Source organism: Hyla sarda, chromosome 12, assembly GCF_029499605.1.
Source record: "Hyla sarda isolate aHylSar1 chromosome 12, aHylSar1.hap1, whole genome shotgun sequence".
In the NCBI taxonomy this organism is placed as follows: Eukaryota; Metazoa; Chordata; class Amphibia; order Anura; family Hylidae; genus Hyla; species Hyla sarda.
The window spans coordinates 68,930,821-68,953,439 of record NC_079200.1 but is presented as its reverse complement, the minus strand read 5'-3'; the positions used below and the strand labels follow the sequence as shown (position 1 = coordinate 68,953,439).

At 43.4% G+C, this 22,619-nt stretch overlaps 1 protein-coding gene and 1 pseudogene across 2 annotated transcripts in view; both read right to left on the bottom strand.

Annotated features, from left to right (window-relative positions):
• CIMIP1 (ciliary microtubule inner protein 1) overlaps positions 1-12,939 on the bottom strand; it is a 34,707-nt gene extending 21,768 nt beyond the window's left edge. The window contains exons 1-2 of one of the 2 annotated variants that reach the window (XM_056547477.1): positions 12,721-12,859; positions 1,108-1,159 (exon numbers count right to left, since the gene is read on the bottom strand). In XM_056547477.1, the coding sequence (XP_056403452.1) occupies positions 1,108-1,109 (2 nt within the window). In that variant the 5' untranslated portion in view covers positions 1,110-1,159; positions 12,721-12,859. Of the gene's footprint in view, positions 1-1,107; positions 1,160-12,720 lie in introns of both variants that reach the window. The other variant, XM_056547476.1, reaches the window with a different exon arrangement.
• Positions 12,940-14,984: 2,045 nt separating this feature from the next.
• Positions 14,985-15,151, bottom strand: LOC130297185 (U2 spliceosomal RNA; annotated as a pseudogene).
• Positions 15,152-22,619: the final 7,468 nt, after the last annotated feature.

Sequence of the window (22,619 nt, the reverse complement as noted above, 5' to 3'; positions counted from 1 at the left end):
GCCCTGCGAGCCCAACCAAAATGGACCGGATCCACTCCCCTTGAGGAATCGAACAGGATAGTTCAGATTCCCAGGCCTTGTAAGGTGCATATGGAGATAAGCTATAAGATGGTTCTAAAATGTTGTCGAGCAGTTTGAGACCTTTCTTTCTGAGATGCATGTAGCGGTGTGCTTCTATATTAAATATCCAGTTCTTGTTGTCGTGAGAATGTAGAAAGTGTCTGATTTGTAGGAACTTGTGGAAGTCCTGTTTTGGGATAGAGAACATGTCTCTAAGCCTCTCAAAAGTGCACACCGTTTGTCCATCATATAGCTGGTGTATAAAATGTAAACCCCCAGTGATCCATTGTGAGAGTTGTAAGTCTGGTATAGCTAATTGTAAGAGTTGTATAGGGAAATGACGTGGGAATTTAGGTAGAGGAGATCCTGCAGTAGAATGTGGACCAATATTTTAAACCGGTCATGGTTAAGGGATTTAAATTCGCTGCGATCCCAAGTCCCCATGCATGTAGGAACAAAAGGGAGGTAAGGGGAATTCCCTTGCAGTAGTATTGTTCTAATTGTATCCAAGGTATGGTCAGATCTAGTGTTTTGAAGGCTTGTAATTGAGATGTTATCGTAGCTATGTAGTATTTTTTAAGGTCAGGCACTCCCAGACCCCCTCTGTCTCTGTGTATTGTAAGTAGTTTAAATGATACTCTACGTCTTGCTCCCTTCCATAGAAAAGTGGAAAGGATAGACTATGTTTGGCGAAAAAAGGATGATGGAATGTCAATGGGTAGCGACCTAAACAAGTATAGGAGTTTTGGTAAAGTCGTCATTTTATACGAGGCAATTCTTCCTAACCAGGATATCTCCACTTTACCCATATTTTCTAATTCTGTTTTGTACTCAGCAAGGAATGGAAGATAGTTTACTGAAAATAGTTTAGAGCAAGAGGATGGAATTTTAATGCCCAAATAGGAGACATAATTATCCTGCCAGTCTAAGGGGTATTGTTTTTTCAGAGTGTTGGTCAGTTGTGTGTTTAGATTGATAGGCAAAATTTGTGATTTTGTAGTGTTTAGTTTATAAAAGGATATTTTACCAAAGGCATTTAATACCTACATCGCACCAGCCAGGGACTGCTCTGGGTTGGTCAGTGTCAGGAGAACATCATCTGCATATAATGAGACGGTATGAGTCTTTGGACCAACTTGTATACCTGTGATGTCCGTTTGAGATCTCAAAGATTCAGCCAATGGTTGGATGCACAGTACAAAGATAAGTGGAGAGAGAGGACAGCCCTGGCGGGTGCCATTCAAGATAGAAAACCTAGTAGATAGAGCACCGTTTGAGAATACTCTTGCTCCGGGGGCAGAATATAAAGCTTCAATTGCTCTAAGTATGTGTCCTTCAAACCCCATCTTGCGGAGTACTGAGAAGGCAAAGGGCCAGTGAATATGGTCAAACGCCTTCTCGGCATCACAATTGCCTATTTCAATTTCAATTTTTCTTTTTTAATCAAAGCTATTCCATATTCACAGCTGCAATTCCATAGCAAATCTGCACCAAAATCTGCAAAGAGGACTGAACATCTTCATTAAGGTGTATTACATCATTAGGGGGAGGGGGCCTTCATTCACTATTGTTTCAGTATAGGAAGGGATTGTTTAAATATGTACGCAGCAACTGTGCTGTGTCAAGTCTACACTAATGGGTCACATAAGCGGAGTGACTGAGAACATGTAAGGAGATACAGTACAATCAGATCAATCTGTGGCCTCCAATCCTAACCCTAAATAATTCATGAAGTAAATCACACAATCCTGCAACATACATTATGTATACAATGTGTCCCCTCTGCATGTTATGCATATGAACATGTTATATATATATTTTATACATATTACATCCACTTTAGACATGATAGATTCATGTGACCTGCTCTACATGTTATCTACTGTACGTGTGACCTGCTCTCTATGTTGTCTACTGTACGTGTGACCTGCTCTCTATGTTATCTACTGTACGTGTGACCTGCTCTCTATGTTATCTACTGTACATGTGACCTGCTCTCTATGTTATGTACTGTACGTGTGACCTGCTCTCTATGTTATCTACTGTACATGTGACCTGCTCTCTATGTTATCTACTGTACATGTGACCTGCTCTCTGTGTTATCTACTGTACGTGTGACCTGCTCTCTATCTTATCTACTGTACGTGTGACCTGCTCTCTATGTTATCTACTGTACGTGTGACCTGCTCTCTATTTTATCTACTGTAAGTGTGACCTGCTCTATATGTTATCTACTGTACGTGTGACCTGCTCTCTATGTTATCTACTGTACGTGTGACCTGCTCTCTGTTATCTACTGTACGTGTGAGCTGCTCTCTGTTATCTACTGTACGTGTGACCTGCTCTCTATGTTATCTACTGTACGTGTGACCTGCTCTCTGTTTTATCTACTGTACGTGTGACCTGCCCTCTATGTTATCGACTGTACATGTGACCTGCTCTATATGTTATCTCCTGTACATGTGACATTCTCACTATGTTATCTACTTTACATGTGACCTGCTCTATATGTTATCTACTGTACGTATGACCTGCTCTCTATTTTATCTACTGTACGTGTGACCTGCTCTCTGTTATCTACTGTACGTGTGACCTGCTCTCTATGTTATCTACTGTACGTGTGACCTGCTCTCTATGTTATCTACTGTACGTGTGACCTGCTCTCTATGTTATCTACTGTACGTGTGACCTGCTCTCTATGTTATCTACTGTACGTGTGACCTGCTCTCTATGTTATCTACTGTACGTGTGACCTGCTCTCTATGTTATCTACTGTACGTGTGACCTGCTCTCTATGTTATCTACTGTACGTGTGACCTGCTCTCTATGTTATCTACTGTACGTGTGACCTGCTCTCTATGTTATCTACTGTACGTGTGACCTGCTCTATATGTTATCTACTGTACGTGTGACCTGCTCTCTATGTTATCTACTCTACGTGTGACCTGCTCTCTATTTTATCTACTGTACGTGTGACCTGCTCTCTATGTTATCTACTGTACGTGTGACCTGCTCTCTATGTTATCTACTGTACGTGTGACCTGCTCTCTATGTTATCTACTGTACGTGTGACCTGCTCTCTATGTTATCTACTGTACGTGTGACCTGCTCTCTATGTTATCTACTGTATGTGTGACCTGCTCTCTATGTTATCTACTGTATGTGTGACCTGCTCTCTATATTATCTACTGTACGTGTGACCTGCTCTCTATCTTATCTACTGTACGTGTGACCTGCTCTCTATGTTATCTACTGTACGTGTGACCTGCTCTATATGTTATCTACTGAACGTATGACCTGCTCTCTATTTTATCTACTGTACGTGTGACCTGCTCTCTGTTATCTACTGTACGTGTGACCTGCTCTCTATGTTATCTACTGTACGTGTGACCTGCTCTCTATGTTATCTACTGTACGTGTGACCTGCTCTATATGTTATCTACTGTACGTGTGACCTGCTCTATATGTTATCTACTGTACGTGTGACCTGCTCTCTATGTTATCTACTGTACATGTGACCTGCTCTCTGTGTTATCTACTGTACGTGTGACCTGCTCTCTATCTTATCTACTGTACGTGTGACCTGCTCTCTATGTTATCTACTGTACGTGTGACCTGCTCTCTATGTTATCTACTGTACGTGTGACCTACTCTCTATGTTATCTACTGTACGTGTGACCTGCTCTCTATGTTATCTACTGTACGTGTGACCTGCTCTCTATGTTATCTACTGTACGTGTGACCTGCTCTCTATGTTATCTACTGTACATGTGACCTGCTCTCTATGTTATCTACTGTACGTGTGACCTGCTCTCTATGTTATCTACTGTACGTGTGACCTGCTCTCTATGTTATCTACTGTACGTGTGACCTGCTCTCTATGTTATCTACTGTACGTGTGACCTGCTCTCTATGTTATCTACTGTACGTGTGACCTGCTCTCTATGTTATCTACTGTATGTGTGACCTGCTCTCTATGTTATCTACTGTATGTGTGACCTGCTCTCTATATTATCTACTGTACGTGTGACCTGCTCTCTATCTTATCTACTGTACGTGTGACCTGCTCTCTATGTTATCTACTGTACGTGTGACCTGCTCTCTATGTTATCTACTGTACATGTGACCTGCTCTCTATGTTATCTACTGTACGTGTGACCTGCCCTCTGTGTTATCTACTGTACGTGTGACCTGCTCTCTATGTTATCTACTGTACGTGTGACCTGCTCTCTATGTTATCTACTGTACGTGTGACCTGCTCTACATGTTATCTACTGTACGTGTGACCTGCTCTCTATGTTGTCTACTGTACGTGTGACCTGCTCTCTATGTTGTCTACTGTACGTGTGACCTGCTCTCTATGTTATCTACTGTACATGTGACCTGCTCTCTATGTTATGTACTGTACGTGTGACCTGCTCTCTATGTTATCTACTGTACATGTGACCTGCTCTCTATGTTATCTACTGTACATGTGACCTGCTCTCTATGTTATCTACTGTACATGTGACCTGCTCTCTGTGTTATCTACTGTACGTGTGACCTGCTCTCTATCTTATCTACTGTACGTGTGACCTGCTCTCTATGTTATCTACTGTACGTGTGACCTGCTCTCTATTTTATCTACTGTAAGTGTGACCTGCTCTATATGTTATCTACTGTACGTGTGACCTGCTCTCTATGTTATCTACTGTACGTGTGACCTGCTCTCTGTTATCTACTGTACGTGTGAGCTGCTCTCTGTTATCTACTGTACGTGTGACCTGCTCTCTATGTTATCTACTGTACGTGTGACCTGCTCTCTGTTTTATCTACTGTACGTGTGACCTGCCCTCTATGTTATCGACTGTACATGTGACCTGCTCTATATGTTATCTCCTGTACATGTGACATTCTCACTATGTTATCTACTTTACGTGTGACCTGCTCTATATGTTATCTACTGTACGTGTGACCTGCTCTCTATTTTATCTACTGTACGTGTGACCTGCTCTCTGTTATCTACTGTACGTGTGACCTGCTCTCTATGTTATCTACTGTACGTGTGACCTGCTCTCTATGCTATCTACTGTACGTGTGACCTGCTCTCTATGTTATCTACTGTACGTGTGACCTGCTCTCTATGTTATCTACTGTACGTGTGACCTGCTCTCTATGTTATCTACTGTACGTGTGACCTGCTCTCTATGTTATCTACTGTACGTGTGACCTGCTCTCTATGTTATCTACTGTACGTGTGACCTGCTCTCTATGTTATCTACTGTACGTGTGACCTGCTCTCTATGTTATCTACTGTACGTGTGACCTGCTCTCTGTTATCTACTGTATGTGTGACCTGCTCTATATGTTATCTACTGTACGTGTGACCTGCTCTCTATGTTATCTACTGTACGTGTGACCTGCTCTCTATTTTATCTACTGTACGTGTGACCTGCTCTCTATGTTATCTACTGTACGTGTGACCTGCTCTCTATGTTATCTACTGTACGTCTGACCTGCTCTCTATGTTATCTACTGTATGTGTGACCTGCTCTCTATATTATCTACTGTATGTGTGACCTGCTCTCTATATTATCTACTGTACGTGTGACCTGCTCTCTATCTTATCTACTGTACGTGTGACCTGCTCTCTATGTTATCTACTGTACGTGTGACCTGCTCTCTGTGTTATCTACTGTACATGTGACCTGCTCTCTGTGTTATCTACTGTACGTGTGACCTGCTCTCTATCTTATCTACTGTACGTGTGACCTGCTCTCTATGTTATCTACTTTACATGTGACCTGCTCTATATGTTATCTACTGTACGTATGACCTGCTCTCTATTTTATCTACTGTACGTGTGACCTGCTCTCTGTTATCTACTGTACGTGTGACCTGCTCTCTATGTTATCTACTGTACGTGTGACCTGCTCTCTATGTTATCTACTGTACGTGTGACCTGCTCTCTATGTTATCTACTGTACGTGTGACCTGCTCTCTATGTTATCTACTGTACGTGTGACCTGCTCTCTATGTTATCTACTGTACGTGTGACCTGCTCTCTATGTTATCTACTGTACGTGTGACCTGCTCTCTATGTTATCTACTGTACATGTGACCTGCTCTCTATGTTATCTACTGTACGTGTGACCTGCTCTCTGTTTTATCTACTGTACGTGTGACCTGCCCTCTATGTTATCGACTGTACATGTGACCTGCTCTATATGTTATCTCCTGTACATGTGACATTCTCACTATGTTATCTACTTTACGTGTGACCTGCTCTATATGTTATCTACTGTACGTGTGACCTGCTCTCTATTTTATCTACTGTACGTGTGACCTGCTCTCTGTTATCTACTGTACGTGTGACCTGCTCTCTATGTTATCTACTGTACGTGTGACCTGCTCTCTATGCTATCTACTGTACGTGTGACCTGCTCTCTATGTTATCTACTGTACGTGTGACCTGCTCTCTATGTTATCTACTGTACGTGTGACCTGCTCTCTATGTTATCTACTGTACGTGTGACCTGCTCTCTATGTTATCTACTGTACGTGTGACCTGCTCTCTATGTTATCTACTGTACGTGTGACCTGCTCTCTATGTTATCTACTGTACGTGTGACCTGCTCTCTATGTTATCTACTGTACGTGTGACCTGCTCTCTATGTTATCTACTGTATGTGTGACCTGCTCTCTATGTTATCTACTGTATGTGTGACCTGCTCTCTATATTATCTACTGTACGTGTGACCTGCTCTCTATCTTATCTACTGTACGTGTGACCTGCTCTCTATGTTATCTACTGTACGTGTGACCTGCTCTCTATGTTATCTACTGTACATGTGACCTGCTCTCTATGTTATCTACTGTACATGTGACCTGCTCTCTGTGTTATCTACTGTACGTGTGACCTGCTCTCTATGTTATCTACTGTACGTGTGACCTGCTCTCTATGTTATCTACTGTACGTGTGACCTGCTCTCTATGTTATCTACTGTACGTGTGACCTGCTCTCTATGTTATCTACTGTACGTGTGACCTGCTCTCTATGTTATCTACTGTACGTGTGACCTGCTCTCTATGTTATCTACTGTACGTGTGACCTGCTCTCTATGTTATCTACTGTATGTGTGACCTGCTCTCTATGTTATCTACTGTATGTGTGACCTGCTCTCTATATTATCTACTGTACGTGTGACCTGCTCTCTATCTTATCTACTGTACGTGTGACCTGCTCTCTATGTTATCTACTGTACGTGTGACCTGCTCTCTATGTTATCTACTGTACATGTGACCTGCTCTCTATGTTATCTACTGTACATGTGACCTGCTCTCTGTGTTATCTACTGTACGTGTGACCTGCTCTCTATGTTATCTACTGTACGTGTGACCTGCTCTCTGTTATCTACTGTATGTGTGACCTGCTCTATATGTTATCTACTGTACGTGTGACCTGCTCTCTATGTTATCTACTGTACGTGTGACCTGCTCTCTATTTTATCTACTGTACGTGTGACCTGCTCTCTATGTTATCTACTGTACGTGTGACCTGCTCTCTATGTTATCTACTGTACGTCTGACCTGCTCTCTATGTTATCTACTGTATGTGTGACCTGCTCTCTATGTTATCTACTGTATGTGTGACCTGCTCTCTATATTATCTACTGTACGTGTGACCTGCTCTCTATCTTATCTACTGTACGTGTGACCTGCTCTCTATGTTATCTACTGTACGTGTGACCTGCTCTCTGTGTTATCTACTGTACATGTGACCTGCTCTCTGTGTTATCTACTGTACGTGTGACCTGCTCTCTATCTTATCTACTGTACGTGTGACCTGCTCTCTATGTTATCTACTTTACATGTGACCTGCTCTATATGTTATCTACTGTACGTATGACCTGCTCTCTATTTTATCTACTGTACGTGTGACCTGCTCTCTGTTATCTACTGTACGTGTGACCTGCTCTCTATGTTATCTACTGTACGTGTGACCTGCTCTCTATGTTATCTACTGTACGTGTGACCTGCTCTCTATGTTATCTACTGTACGTGTGACCTGCTCTCTATGTTATCTACTGTACGTGTGACCTGCTCTCTATGTTATCTACTGTACGTGTGACCTGCTCTCTATGTTATCTACTGTACGTGTGACCTGCTCTCTATGTTATCTACTGTACATGTGACCTGCTCTCTATGTTATCTACTGTACGTGTGACCTGCTCTCTGTTTTATCTACTGTACGTGTGACCTGCCCTCTATGTTATCGACTGTACATGTGACCTGCTCTATATGTTATCTCCTGTACATGTGACATTCTCACTATGTTATCTACTTTACGTGTGACCTGCTCTATATGTTATCTACTGTACGTGTGACCTGCTCTCTATTTTATCTACTGTACGTGTGACCTGCTCTCTGTTATCTACTGTACGTGTGACCTGCTCTCTATGTTATCTACTGTACGTGTGACCTGCTCTCTATGCTATCTACTGTACGTGTGACCTGCTCTCTATGTTATCTACTGTACGTGTGACCTGCTCTCTATGTTATCTACTGTACGTGTGACCTGCTCTCTATGTTATCTACTGTACGTGTGACCTGCTCTCTATGTTATCTACTGTACGTGTGACCTGCTCTCTATGTTATCTACTGTACGTGTGACCTGCTCTCTATGTTATCTACTGTACGTGTGACCTGCTCTCTATGTTATCTACTGTACGTGTGACCTGCTCTCTATGTTATCTACTGTATGTGTGACCTGCTCTCTATGTTATCTACTGTATGTGTGACCTGCTCTCTATATTATCTACTGTACGTGTGACCTGCTCTCTATCTTATCTACTGTACGTGTGACCTGCTCTCTATGTTATCTACTGTACGTGTGACCTGCTCTCTATGTTATCTACTGTACATGTGACCTGCTCTCTATGTTATCTACTGTACATGTGACCTGCTCTCTGTGTTATCTACTGTACGTGTGACCTGCTCTCTATGTTATCTACTGTACGTGTGACCTGCTCTCTATGTTATCTACTGTACGTGTGACCTGCTCTCTGTTATCTACTGTACGTGTGAGCTGCTCTCTGTTATCTACTGTACGTGTGACCTGCTCTCTATGTTATCCACTGTACGTATGACCTGCTCTCTGTTTTATCTACTGTACGTGTGACCTGCTCTATATGTTATCTCCTGTACATGTGACATTCTCACTATGTTATCTACTTTACATGTGACCTGCTCTATATGTTATCTACTGTACGTATGACCTGCTCTCTATTTTATCTACTGTACGTGTGACCTGCTCTCTATGTTATCTACTGTACGTGTGACCTGCTCTCTATGTTATCTACTGTACGTGTGACCTGCTCTATATGTTATCTACTGTACGTGTGACCTGCTCTATATGTTATCTACTGTACGTGTGACCTGCTCTATATGTTATCTACTGTACGTGTGACCTGCTCTCTATGTTATCTACTGTACGTGTGACCTGCTCTCTATGTTATCTACTGTACGTGTGACCTGCTCTCTATGTTATCTACTGTATGTGTGACATGCTCTCTATGTTATCTACTGTATGTGTGACCTGCTCTCTATCTTATCTACTGTACGTGTGACCTGCTCTCTATCTTATCTACTGTACGTGTGACCTGCTCTCTATGTTATCTACTGTACGTGTGACCTGCTCTCTATGTTATCTACTGTACGTGTGACCTGCTCTCTATGTTATCTACTGTACGTGTGACCTGCTCTCTATTTTATCTACTGTAAGTGTGACCTGCTCTATATGTTATCTACTGTACGTGTGACCTGCTCTCTGTTATCTACTGTACGTGTGAGCTGCTCTCTGTTATCTACTGTACGTGTGACCTGCTCTCTATGTTATCTACTGTACGTATGACCTGCTCTCTGTTTTATCTACTGTACGTGTGACCTGCTCTATATGTTATCTCCTGTACATGTGACATTCTCACTATGTTATCTACTTTACATGTGACCTGCTCTATATGTTATCTACTGAACGTATGACCTGCTCTCTATTTTATCTACTGTACGTGTGACCTGCTCTCTGTTATCTACTGTACGTGTGACCTGCTCTCTATGTTATCTACTGTACGTGTGACCTGCTCTCTATGTTATCTACTGTACGTGTGACCTGCTCTATATGTTATCTACTGTATGTGTGACCTGCTCTATATGTTATCTACTGTACGTGTGACCTGCTCTCTATGTTATCTACTGTACATGTGACCTGCTCTCTGTGTTATCTACTGTACGTGTGACCTGCTCTCTATCTTATCTACTGTACGTGTGACCTGCTCTCTATGTTATCTACTGTACGTGTGACCTGCTCTCTATGTTATCTACTGTACGTGTGACCTGCTCTCTATGTTATCTACTGTTTGTGTGACCTGCTCTATATGTTATCTACTGTACGTGTGACCTGCTCTCTATGTTATCTACTGTACATGTGACCTGCTCTCTATGTTATCTACTGTACATGTGACCTTTTCTATATGTTATATACTGTACATGTGACCTGCTGTATGTGTTATATACTGTATATGTGACCTGCTCTATATGTTATATACTGTACATGTGACCTGCTGTATATGTTATATACTGTATATGTGACCTGCTCTATATGTTTTATACTGTACATGTGACCTGCTCTCTGTGTTATCTACTGTACGTGTGACCTGCTCTCTATGTTATCTACTGTACGTGTGACCTGCTCTCTATGTTATCTACTGTACGTGTGACCTGCTCTCTGTTATCTACTGTACGTGTGAGCTGCTCTCTGTTATCTACTGTACGTGTGACCTGCTCTCTATGTTATCCACTGTACGTATGACCTGCTCTCTGTTTTATCTACTGTACGTGTGACCTGCTCTATATGTTATCTCCTGTACATGTGACATTCTCACTATGTTATCTACTTTACATGTGACCTGCTCTATATGTTATCTACTGTACGTATGACCTGCTCTCTATTTTATCTACTGTACGTGTGACCTGCTCTCTATGTTATCTACTGTACGTGTGACCTGCTCTCTATGTTATCTACTGTACGTGTGACCTGCTCTATATGTTATCTACTGTACGTGTGACCTGCTCTATATGTTATCTACTGTACGTGTGACCTGCTCTATATGTTATCTACTGTACGTGTGACCTGCTCTCTATGTTATCTACTGTACGTGTGACCTGCTCTCTATGTTATCTACTGTACGTGTGACCTGCTCTCTATGTTATCTACTGTATGTGTGACATGCTCTCTATGTTATCTACTGTATGTGTGACCTGCTCTCTATCTTATCTACTGTACGTGTGACCTGCTCTCTATCTTATCTACTGTACGTGTGACCTGCTCTCTATGTTATCTACTGTACGTGTGACCTGCTCTCTATGTTATCTACTGTACGTGTGACCTGCTCTCTATGTTATCTACTGTACGTGTGACCTGCTCTCTATTTTATCTACTGTAAGTGTGACCTGCTCTATATGTTATCTACTGTACGTGTGACCTGCTCTCTGTTATCTACTGTACGTGTGAGCTGCTCTCTGTTATCTACTGTACGTGTGACCTGCTCTCTATGTTATCTACTGTACGTATGACCTGCTCTCTGTTTTATCTACTGTACGTGTGACCTGCTCTATATGTTATCTCCTGTACATGTGACATTCTCACTATGTTATCTACTTTACATGTGACCTGCTCTATATGTTATCTACTGAACGTATGACCTGCTCTCTATTTTATCTACTGTACGTGTGACCTGCTCTCTGTTATCTACTGTACGTGTGACCTGCTCTCTATGTTATCTACTGTACGTGTGACCTGCTCTCTATGTTATCTACTGTACGTGTGACCTGCTCTATATGTTATCTACTGTACGTGTGACCTGCTCTATATGTTATCTACTGTACGTGTGACCTGCTCTCTATGTTATCTACTGTACATGTGACCTGCTCTCTGTGTTATCTACTGTACGTGTGACCTGCTCTCTATCTTATCTACTGTACGTGTGACCTGCTCTCTATGTTATCTACTGTACGTGTGACCTGCTCTCTATGTTATCTACTGTACGTGTGACCTGCTCTCTATGTTATCTTCTGTTTGTGTGACCTGCTCTATATGTTATCTACTGTACGTGTGACCTGCTCTCTATGTTATCTACTGTACATGTGACCTGCTCTCTATGTTATCTACTGTACATGTGACCTTTTCTATATGTTATATACTGTACATGTGACCTGCTGTATGTGTTATATACTGTATATGTGACCTGCTCTATATGTTATATACTGTACATGTGACCTGCTGTATATGTTATATACTGTATATGTGACCTGCTCTATATGTTTTATACTGTACATGTGACCTGCTCTTTGTACAGAGCCACCATATATAGGTAGGCACACAATCCTATCTCACTGCTGTATGTACAGAGCAGTTCTATACATATTAAAGCCACTATATACATGCATTATATACCCTAAATTAGTGCTCCCCAACCTGTAGCTTCTCAGCTGTTTCTAAACTACAACTCCCAGCATACAATATGCTGGGAGTTGTAGTTTTGCAACAGTTGGGGAGACCTAGTTAGGGAACACTGTCCTATATACACACATTATACAAGCCATGTAGAATTTACAATACCTTACCAGATCATGTCCTGGGCCACAAGATCGCTGTTTTTGCCCGGGCTGGGGCTGTGCTGTGGGGCGGCTGCCATGTCTCTGCACACACAGCTCCCCTGCAGAGTCTGGACTTGACCAACTGTTTACCTGTAGCCAGGTAACCGCAGTGTGGAGGTGACATCACACAGGAGGGGCTGCGGCTCCATACTAACACGTGAGGCAGAATAATATACAGGAGACACAGGATCTCATTTTTATTTTAATTGTTTAATTTATTTCCATTACAAATAAATTTATCAAAACCTGTCCAGAGGAAAAGTTGCCCAGTCGCCCATAGCAACCAATCAGATCGCTTCTTTCATTTTTACCAAGGCCTCTGCAAAATGAAAGAAGTGATCTGATTGGTTGCTATGGGCAACTGCCCAACTTCTCCTTTGCACAGGTTTTGATAAATTTCCCCTCCCTGAGAACAGATGTGTTTCTGTTTTTGGAAGAAAGCATAAGGGTGAAACCACATCTGCATGTAATGTTCAAAAGCCTTATGATGTCGCAGTAACATCAGCAAAATCGTAGGGCTTTTGGACATTGCATATGTTGGTGGTTTCGCTGTCATGAGATTATCACGATTTGGTACCCACCACCTCTATTCTCGGGAGGTATATTGCCAAGCGCAGGGCAGAAGTGGGGTGCCAGGGAGATAAAAAAAAGGTAGTACCTTCTCTGCTCCCTTAGTAACCTCTTGTAATGCTATGTTCACATGACAATTTTTCCTTCAGCATTCCGATTTACTGCACATTGAATAGAATGAGGATTACACTGTTCAATTCACATGGCAGAATTTCTGCTGTGGAAATTTTGCCGCAGAAATTCTGCTTTCCAGATTCTGCAAAAATGTGCGAGATCAGAAGTCAAGCTTAGCACTTGTGCGCCACTATCCCTATGCAGACTGCTGCCCGAAATAGCTAAAGACTACAGGTAAGACCTCTGCTGCAGAAGGCAAGGGGTTTTAGGGGGTACAAAATCCATTTAATGAGGTTCTTGTCCACAGTAACCAGAATAGGGCATATAAGACTACAGAAGAGTGCAGTGCAGGATAACATTGTGTTCATGGGTATAATAATGTTTATCACAGTGTTTTACAGCACTGCACTCTGTTATAATGCACTGTACTTTACTATACTGTATGATCCCAATGTACACAACCTTATACTGCGCTGCACTCTGTTATAATGCACTGCACTTTGCTATACTGTATGATCCCAATGTACACAACCTTATATAGCGCTGCACTCTGCTACACTCTGCTACATCCATTTAGAGTATTAACTGCAATGCACTTTGCTTTACATTATTATACTCATTACTCATATTACTTATTATACATGTACAAAGTGGATAGCAGTTAGCATTCTACGTGGCTGTAGATGAGTATAACAGAGTGCAGTGCAGTATAACATTGCGGACATGATAATACAGTATAAGAGTGCAGTGCAGTATAACATTGTGGACACGATTATACAGTATAGCAAAGTGAAACACTGTGCTATATGTTATTATACCCATCCACACAATGTTATTATATATATTTCTTTAAGAGCCGCGGCAAGTGCTCTCTATCACCCAACGTGCAAGACAAAGTGCAAACGTGTCACACTAAAAAAAGTCCACAAAGGATGCGGTCTATCGCTAAGCCCTTCTCCGACAGGAGAGAGGCCCCCCAACAAACCTACCCTTCACCTCCGGGCCAAAAGGCACCTGCAAGGATCCAGGTTCGATGCCCCTTTTCGCCGAAGCTACTGAGGGGCCGAAAATGCTCCTGGCTTCAACCTAGGCATTAGCCAAGGTATCAGCCGAGGAGCCGTATACTGGTGGCATCTTGACCAAAGCCAAGATGCCCAGGGGTTGCAGGGAGGTGAGGAACCTAATGGCCACACACACCTACCCTAGACCGCCAGGAGGGACACCCAGAAGGGCTACCGCATCCTGACAATCCTGTGTACAAATAAAGACACAAACGTGGCACAGTGACAAACAAAAAAATAATAAATAAGTGGACGAGTGCAGATATACTACCCGGTCATCCGGCCGGATCTATAAAAATTTCCCTGATCCTAGCCAGAAGGCCGGGATACCAAGGGTGAGTGCCAAAGGTGAAGATTAATGGTGCAGTGCTTTCACTCAGTGAGTTATAACACCCAGTGAGTTTCGGCACCTCAGGGTCACCACTCCCAGAGGCACAGAAGTACCTCGGCTCTACACCCCTCTACCTCATGGGGAGACCCGGAGGAAACAGGTCACATCATCGCAGCCGTCGAGCTGATTCCTCAGAACCAGCCCCGGAACGCCCCGGTACACCTGCCCCCTCCATGCAGCATCCACCCTACATGGCTAGAGACTAAACCACTGATAAGAACAGATACTACACTTGATCTTAGCCAAAAGGCCGAGAAGCGATGCACACAATGTTATACTGCACTGCCATCTGCTCTACTGTACTACAATCATGCAGAGTGCAGCACAGTATAGCAGAGTGCATTATATCACTGGACAGGTACAGTCATGGCCGTAAATGTTGGCACCCCTGAAATGTTTCTAAAAAAGGAAGTATTTCTCACAGAAAAGGATTGCAGTTTTGCTATACACATGTTTTTTTTCCCTCTGTGTGTATTGGAACTAAAAAAAGGGAGGAAAAAATGCAAATTGGACATAATGTCACACCAAACTCCAAAAATGGGCTGGACAAAATTATTGGCACCCTTTCAAAATTGGAGAAAAATAAGATTGTTTCAAGCATGTGATGCTCCTTTAAACTCACCTGGGGCAAGTAACAGGTGTGGGCAATATAAAAATTGCACCTGAAAGCAGATAAAAGTAGAAAAGTTCACTTAATCTTTGCATTGTGTGTCTGTGTGTGCCACACTAAGCATGGACAACAGAAAGAGGAGAAGAGGACTGTCTGAGGACATGAGAACGAAAAATTGGGGGGAAAAATCAACAATCTCAAGGTTACAAGTCCATCTCCAGAGATCTAGATTTGACTTTGTTCACAGTGCGCAACATTATAACGAAGTTTGCAACCCATGGCACTGTAGCTAATCTCCCTGGGTGTGGACGGAAGAGAAAAATTTATGAAAGGTGTCAATGCAGAATAGTCCGGATGGTGTATAAGCAGCCCCAAACAAGTTCCAAAGATATTCAAGCTGTCCTGCAGGCTCAGGGAGAATCAGTGTCAGCACGAACTATCCGTCAACATTTAAATGAAATGAAATGCTATGGCAGGAGACCCAGGAGGTCCCCACTGCTAACACAAAGACATAAAAAAGCAAGATTACATTTTGCCAAAATGAACTGGAGTAAGCCAAAATCCTTCTGGGAAAACGCCTTGTGGACAGATAAGACCAAGATAGAGCTTTTTGGTAAAGCACATCATTCTACTGCTTACCGAAAAAGGAATGAGGCCTACAAAGAAAAGAACACAGTACCTACAGTGAAATATGGGGGAGGTTCAATGATGTTTTGGGGTCGTTTTGCTGCCTCTGGCACTGGGTGCCTTGAATATGTGCAAGGCATCATGAAATCTGGGGATTACCAATGGATTTTGGATCGCACTGTACAGCCCAGTGTCAGAAAGCTGGATTTGCGTCCGAGATCTTGGGTCTTCCAGCAGGACAATGACCCACAAACATATGTCAAAAAGCACCCAGAAATGGATGGCAATAAAGCGCTGGAGAGTTCTGAAGTGGCAGCAATGAGTCCAGATCTAAATCCCATTGAACACCTGTGGAGGGATCTTAAAATTGCTGTTGGGTAAAGGTGCCCTTCCAATAAGAGAGACCTGGAGCAGGTTGCAAAGGAAGAATGGTCCAATATTCCGGCTGAGAGGTGTAAGAAGCTTATTGATGGTTATAGCAAGCGACTGATTTCAGTTATTTTTTCCAAAGGGTGTGCAACCAAATATTAAGTTAAGGGTGCCAATAATTTTGTCCAGACCATTTTTGGAGTTTGGTGTGACATTATTTCCAGTTTGCTTTTTTCCTCCCTTTTTTGGTTTAGTTCCAAAAGGGAATAAACATGTGTATAGCAAAACATGTGTTACTGCAATCCTTTTCTGTGAGAGATACTTCATTTTCTTGAAAAATTTCACGGGTGCCAACATTTACGGTCATGACTGTGTAATATTAAATAGGACAGTGCAACGAACTTTCTGGTGGTCCAGAATCTGCTGTTACTGTAGAAATCAAGCTCAGCTAAACCTTTCTGGCATAGGCTGTGTGGTTAGTGTGGTGCTGTACCTCACGTCTCCAGGTAAGAGACCTTAAATGGCAACCACACCTCCTGATATGGGTACATCACTGTCCCTGATGTTTCCCAGTAAGTTTCCACAATTTAGCTGGCATGTGCTTCTGTACCCTTGACAACACATATAAGCTGTCATGTGCCTCTGTAGGCCCTAAAGCACCCTTAAAGCAGCCATGTGCCTCTGTAACCCAACAGCACCCATCTAGCCTCCATGTGGCTTTGTAGCCCTGACAGGTTATAATTTGTTTATGGGGGCATGGTGTGTTTTCAATTTCAGGGATATGTTGTATATTGTAAGAATTTCTGGGATAGCACGGTTCCAAGGGCTATAGTATGTGACAGTATTGTGTTGAGAGGGCACAGTGTCTGGCAGTACCATATTTAGGGTGAATACTGAGTTTTTAGGGTAGTACAGTGGGTAGCTTTATTATATTCTGGGGGCACAGTATCTGGCAGTGTTCTATTCAGAAAGTGCAATGTTTTCATATAGAGGATGAAAAGCTGCTGACAAAGTGAGGGCCAATAATTTCATCAATAAACTCTGAGACAAGATGTTACCGGAAGTCATGGGAGCCTGGACGAGATGAAGAAGAAAAGGACTATATAAAAGACATAACCTTTGAGTCACTGATATCATTGTGTACTCTGCCTGATTATGTCCCATCAGAGCTGTAGTCACTTGTAACTTCTGCGGTTATAATTATGAGTTAAACAACAATCTCAGCGTACCATTACCACTGCTTAGATTATACTGGGAGCTGGAATTTCACATGGTAAAAACTTCTTTAGCTCTTACTCATACTTAGCAATAGGTATATTTGATTATTTAGTCGAAATAATAATAATAATAATAAATAACCCCTGCCTGGTTATATTGAGAGGGTACCGAATGTGGGAGTGTTATATTCAAATGGTACAGTGTTTCGCAGTATTATATTCAGAAGCTATAGTGTCTGGCAGGGTTATATTCAAGGGACATGGTGTGTGGCAGGATTATATTCAGAGGGTACAAGGTGTGGCAGTGTTATATTCAGATGGTGCAGTGTCTGGCCGTGTTTTATTCAGAGGCTACACTGTTTGGCAGTGTTGTATTTAGGGGTGTCTGGCAGAGTTATACTGAATGTTGTTAAACCCTGCAGAGGGAAGTCCTGGCTATTGGACCAGATGAAGAATGGAAGGAAAGACAACAGCTGCCAGTCACTGATATCATTGTCTTTTCTGGATGAGTTTGCTGTAGTCAGTTCTGTAGTTATGATGGGTGAAACAACTCCCAGCACTCTCAAAGGAGTGCTCACATTATATATGCAGGTTTGTCATTTACAAATCTTGGAAAGTGGGCTGACCTCTGTAATAGTGGGCATATTAGTTGGCACCCAAAGAGGATGACTCAAGGACTTCTATTTACTGGGGAATGGCTCTTTAACCACACAAAAGAGCAGGAGAAAAAAACTAGAATTGTCGCCTGTGTACTGGGAGATAACAATTGTAATTACCATATGGCGCAACAGCAATGAGTAAGCACAGGACTCTTCACATGCAGCCGATGCGGTAACCTATCAGAGATCCAATTACCAATTAGGTAGCAATTAAATTAGTAGCATCTCCAATCACTGCAGCTAAAGGTTATCCATTGTCTGCCGGCCGCGTCCTGCTCACTGCTATTAATCCTGCAAAATCCTTTTTAATATTTCTTAAATGCTCTAATGAGAAAATGGGAAGTTTCTAATGAAAAAATATCTCATGATGAACTCACTGCACGAGATGAGCCAAGGAGAGATTGTCCAGATGTGACAGAATTAATGTCCCTGGATGAGCGCTAATAAAATATCACAAAAAGGTGAAAAGGTGCTGGAAATGTAACTACTATTATACTGCATTGTATTGTCAAGAAAAAAACTTTCTATACAGCGTATTTACAATAATATAGCTACTATAATGCTGCCTCCTATGTATAAGAATAGAACTACTATAATATTACCTCCTATGTATAAGGCTGGGTTCACACTACGATTTGACGATACGGTCAGTGAAACGACGATACGGGGGAGTGAAAGTATCCCGTATCCCAGTGAGATAGTGACTTTGGTCGGCTCATTTTTGCCCCGTATCCGGTTTTATGACCGGACCTAAAACCACGGTTTTAGGTCCGTCACAAAAAACGGATACCGGGCCAAAATGAGCCGACTGGAATCACTATCTGACTCCAGTCAGTTCATTCAAATAAATGAGATACGCGCCAGGTCCGACTGGGATACAAGAGCGCTTGATTTTCACTCGTCCCAGCTGGATCCGTTGACCGTATCATCAAATCGTAGTGTGAACCCAGCCTTAGAATGTGACTACTATAATTTTGCTCCCTTTGTTCAGGAATATAACTACTATAATACTGCCTCCTCAGGGCCAGATTAACGTAGGGGCTGATGGAGCAGCAGCTCCAGGCCCCTACAGTAAAATAGGCCTAGCCGGACGCCAAAAAGGCCGCCGAGGAGCGGAGCCGCCCGCGCTGCAAGACCGCAAGAGAACAGAGTTTAAATCCTCTCTACTTTTGTCTCTCGCAACTCTGTACTCTCGCGGGCCGCGGCGGCCGGAAGTCAAAGCAGCTGATGCTGTACGTTTTTCATCGCCGCTCACCCCGCCGAATATGACCTCCACCCCCCCCCCCCCCCGAGATTGTTGCCCCTCCTCCCGTACTATAGCATGGTGGAGCGGGAGCTGTCAGCTGTCCCGCTCTACCACTCCCTCACCTTTCTCACACCCATCACCTCTCTCACACACTGCAGCTGCACCATTCTAGCAGTGTGAGTGAGAGCCGCGGGGACGCCATCCACGGCAGGCCGGTGTGATGACATCACATCATCGCGCCGACGCCTGGAAATCACGTCCCCGTGGCTCTCATTAACACTGCAAGAACGGAGCAGCGCAGCGTGTGAGAAAGGTGACTGATATGAGAAGGGGGGGGGGGCAAATTATAAGTGAGAGGGGCATATTGAGGGGTTATATGGGGTTATATTGAGGGGCACATGAGAGGGGGGCATTATATGTGGGGGCACATGACAGGCCCCCCCCCCTGTCATGTGCCCCTCATGTCCTGTGCCCCTCACATATAATGCCCCCCTGACATGTGCCCCTCACATATAATTCCCCCTGTCCTGCCCCCTCAGGGGCATTATATGTGAGGGGCACAGGACAGGGGGGCATTATATCTGAGGGACACATCAGGGGGGCATTATATGTGGGGGCACATGACAGGGGGCATTATATGTGGGGGCACATGACAGGGGCCCCCCTGTCATGTGCCCATATAATGCCCCCCTGACATTTGCTGCTTACGTATAAATACCCCCTGTCATGTGCCCATCACTTATAATACCCGCTGTCTTGTGCCTCTCACATATAATGCCCCCCTGTCACGTGCCTCTCACAAATAATGCCCCCCCTGTCATGTGCCCCCACATATAATGCCCCCCTGACATGTGCCCCTCACATATAATGCCCCCTTGTCATGTGCCCCTCATATATAATGCCCCATGTCCTGTGCCCCTCACATATAATGCCCCCTGTCCTGCCCCCTCAGGGGGCATTATATGTGAGGGGCACAGGACATGGGGGATTATATGTGAGGGGCACAGGACAGGGGGCATTTTAAGTTAGGGACATATGTCAGAGGGGCATTATATGTGCATTATATGGGCACATGACAGGGAGGGCTGTCCTGTGCCCCACATATAATTCCCAATGTCATGTGCCACTCACATATAATGCCCCCTGAGGGGGCAGGACAGGGGGCATTATATGTGAGGGGCACAGGACAGGGTACATTATATGTGAGGGGCACAGGACAGGGTACATTATATGTGAGGGGCACAGGACAGGGTGCATTATATGCGAGGGGCACAGGACAGAAGGCATTATTATTATGTGGGAGGAACAGGACGGGTTATAATTATTATATATGGGGGCACAGGATGGGGCATTATTACTATATATGAGGGGCACAGAGTGTTTTGCATTTCAGAGGTATAGGCCGGCATTTACCATTGTAGGTGTAAGTGAAGTATTTTTCTACACAGTTTTTTGTGTGTGCTGTAATGTGTAGGAGCACCAAATTTATTAAAAAGTAGCAGAGCATTTGATAAATTTTGTGCAGGTCACATTTTCTAAAATTTCTCTCTTCACATACACCAAAAAGCTAAGTCTGGGCTGGTGTAGTTTTAGAGACTTTTCAGTGGCTTTGCGCCTTTTTTGCACCTTTTCACAAAAAGGTGCAGTTCATAAAACCCTTCCATATCATGTGTAATGCCAAAATCAGTGGATTGCAACTCAAGCACAAAAAAGGCACAAATAAACCCTGCTTCCGCCTCTTTTGCACCATTTTTAGACACAAAACATTATACAATTACAAATGTTGCTCATAGTGCGTATTATAAGGACTTTTTGGGGTAGTATGGTTTAAAAAGGCCCAGAAAAATTCTCAGCACCAGGCCCATGATGCTCTTAATCCTGCCCTGTGCCTCCTATGTATAAGAATATGACTATTATAATACTGCCACCTATATACAATTGTTTTACTACTATAATACTGCCCCATATATATATATAAGCCACTGCTATAATGCTGTCCCCATGTACAAGAATATACCTACTATAATGATCTCTTCTATGTGCAGTATTATATCTACTATAACACTGCTTCCGTGCACAGGAATACAACTGCTGTAATGCTGTCCCCTAGTATATATAACTAAAAGGCTGACCCTGGGGAACTTACTTCTTTGCTGTGTTCACCTGTAACCTCAGCTGGGGTGAGGTGGGGATGTGTTTTTGTGGTGGTGTGCAGCCTCTTATCTCAAACACAATATCCCATAGGTTATGCTGCTACATTATCTCACATAAGTCAACGCTTCACATTTTTGTAAATATTTTATTCCATCTTTTATGTGACAACACTGAAGAAATGACCCTCTGCTACAATGTAAATGTGGTGAGGGTGTGATGAGGGCAGATGTTGTTACCCTAGGGTCAGATGGCATTAACACCTTGTATTCCTGACCCCAGGGCATTGATTAACCTCTGCACCACCCGAAGGTATACCGCTGGTTCCTGTGCTAGGCACGGGGCAAATAATGACTCCGACGCCAAGTTACGGAACAACAGCAGCTTTACTGAAGTAGAGACAGGTGTAATAGTCATGACAGCACAGTTAATTCCAAGAAGGTGACCAGTGACTTCAGAGACTCTAGGGCTCGCTGGGACTTATCGTTGGTTTGGACAATTTGCTGCAGGCCCAGGCTGACTTAACCCCTTCCCGCAGAATGTCATATATAAACGCTGGGTTGTGCAGTGCGTTCGCGCATCTCGGCGTTTATAAATGATATGCAGTTAACCCGGCGATGCGCAGCATCGCACGGGTTAACTGGCAGAAGTCCCGCTGTTTCCAGCAGGGGACAACTTCTGCTTCACCCCCAGGACCATCAATTGATGGTCCTGGTCAGCGATCACTGTGATTGGTCCCTGTGGACCAATCACAGTGATCTGGGGTGAAAGTTCAGATCCCCCGCACTGCCCGCCCCTGGAAGTCGGGCAGAACGGGGGACGAAGGCTGCAGGGGCTCTCGGGGACCTGCG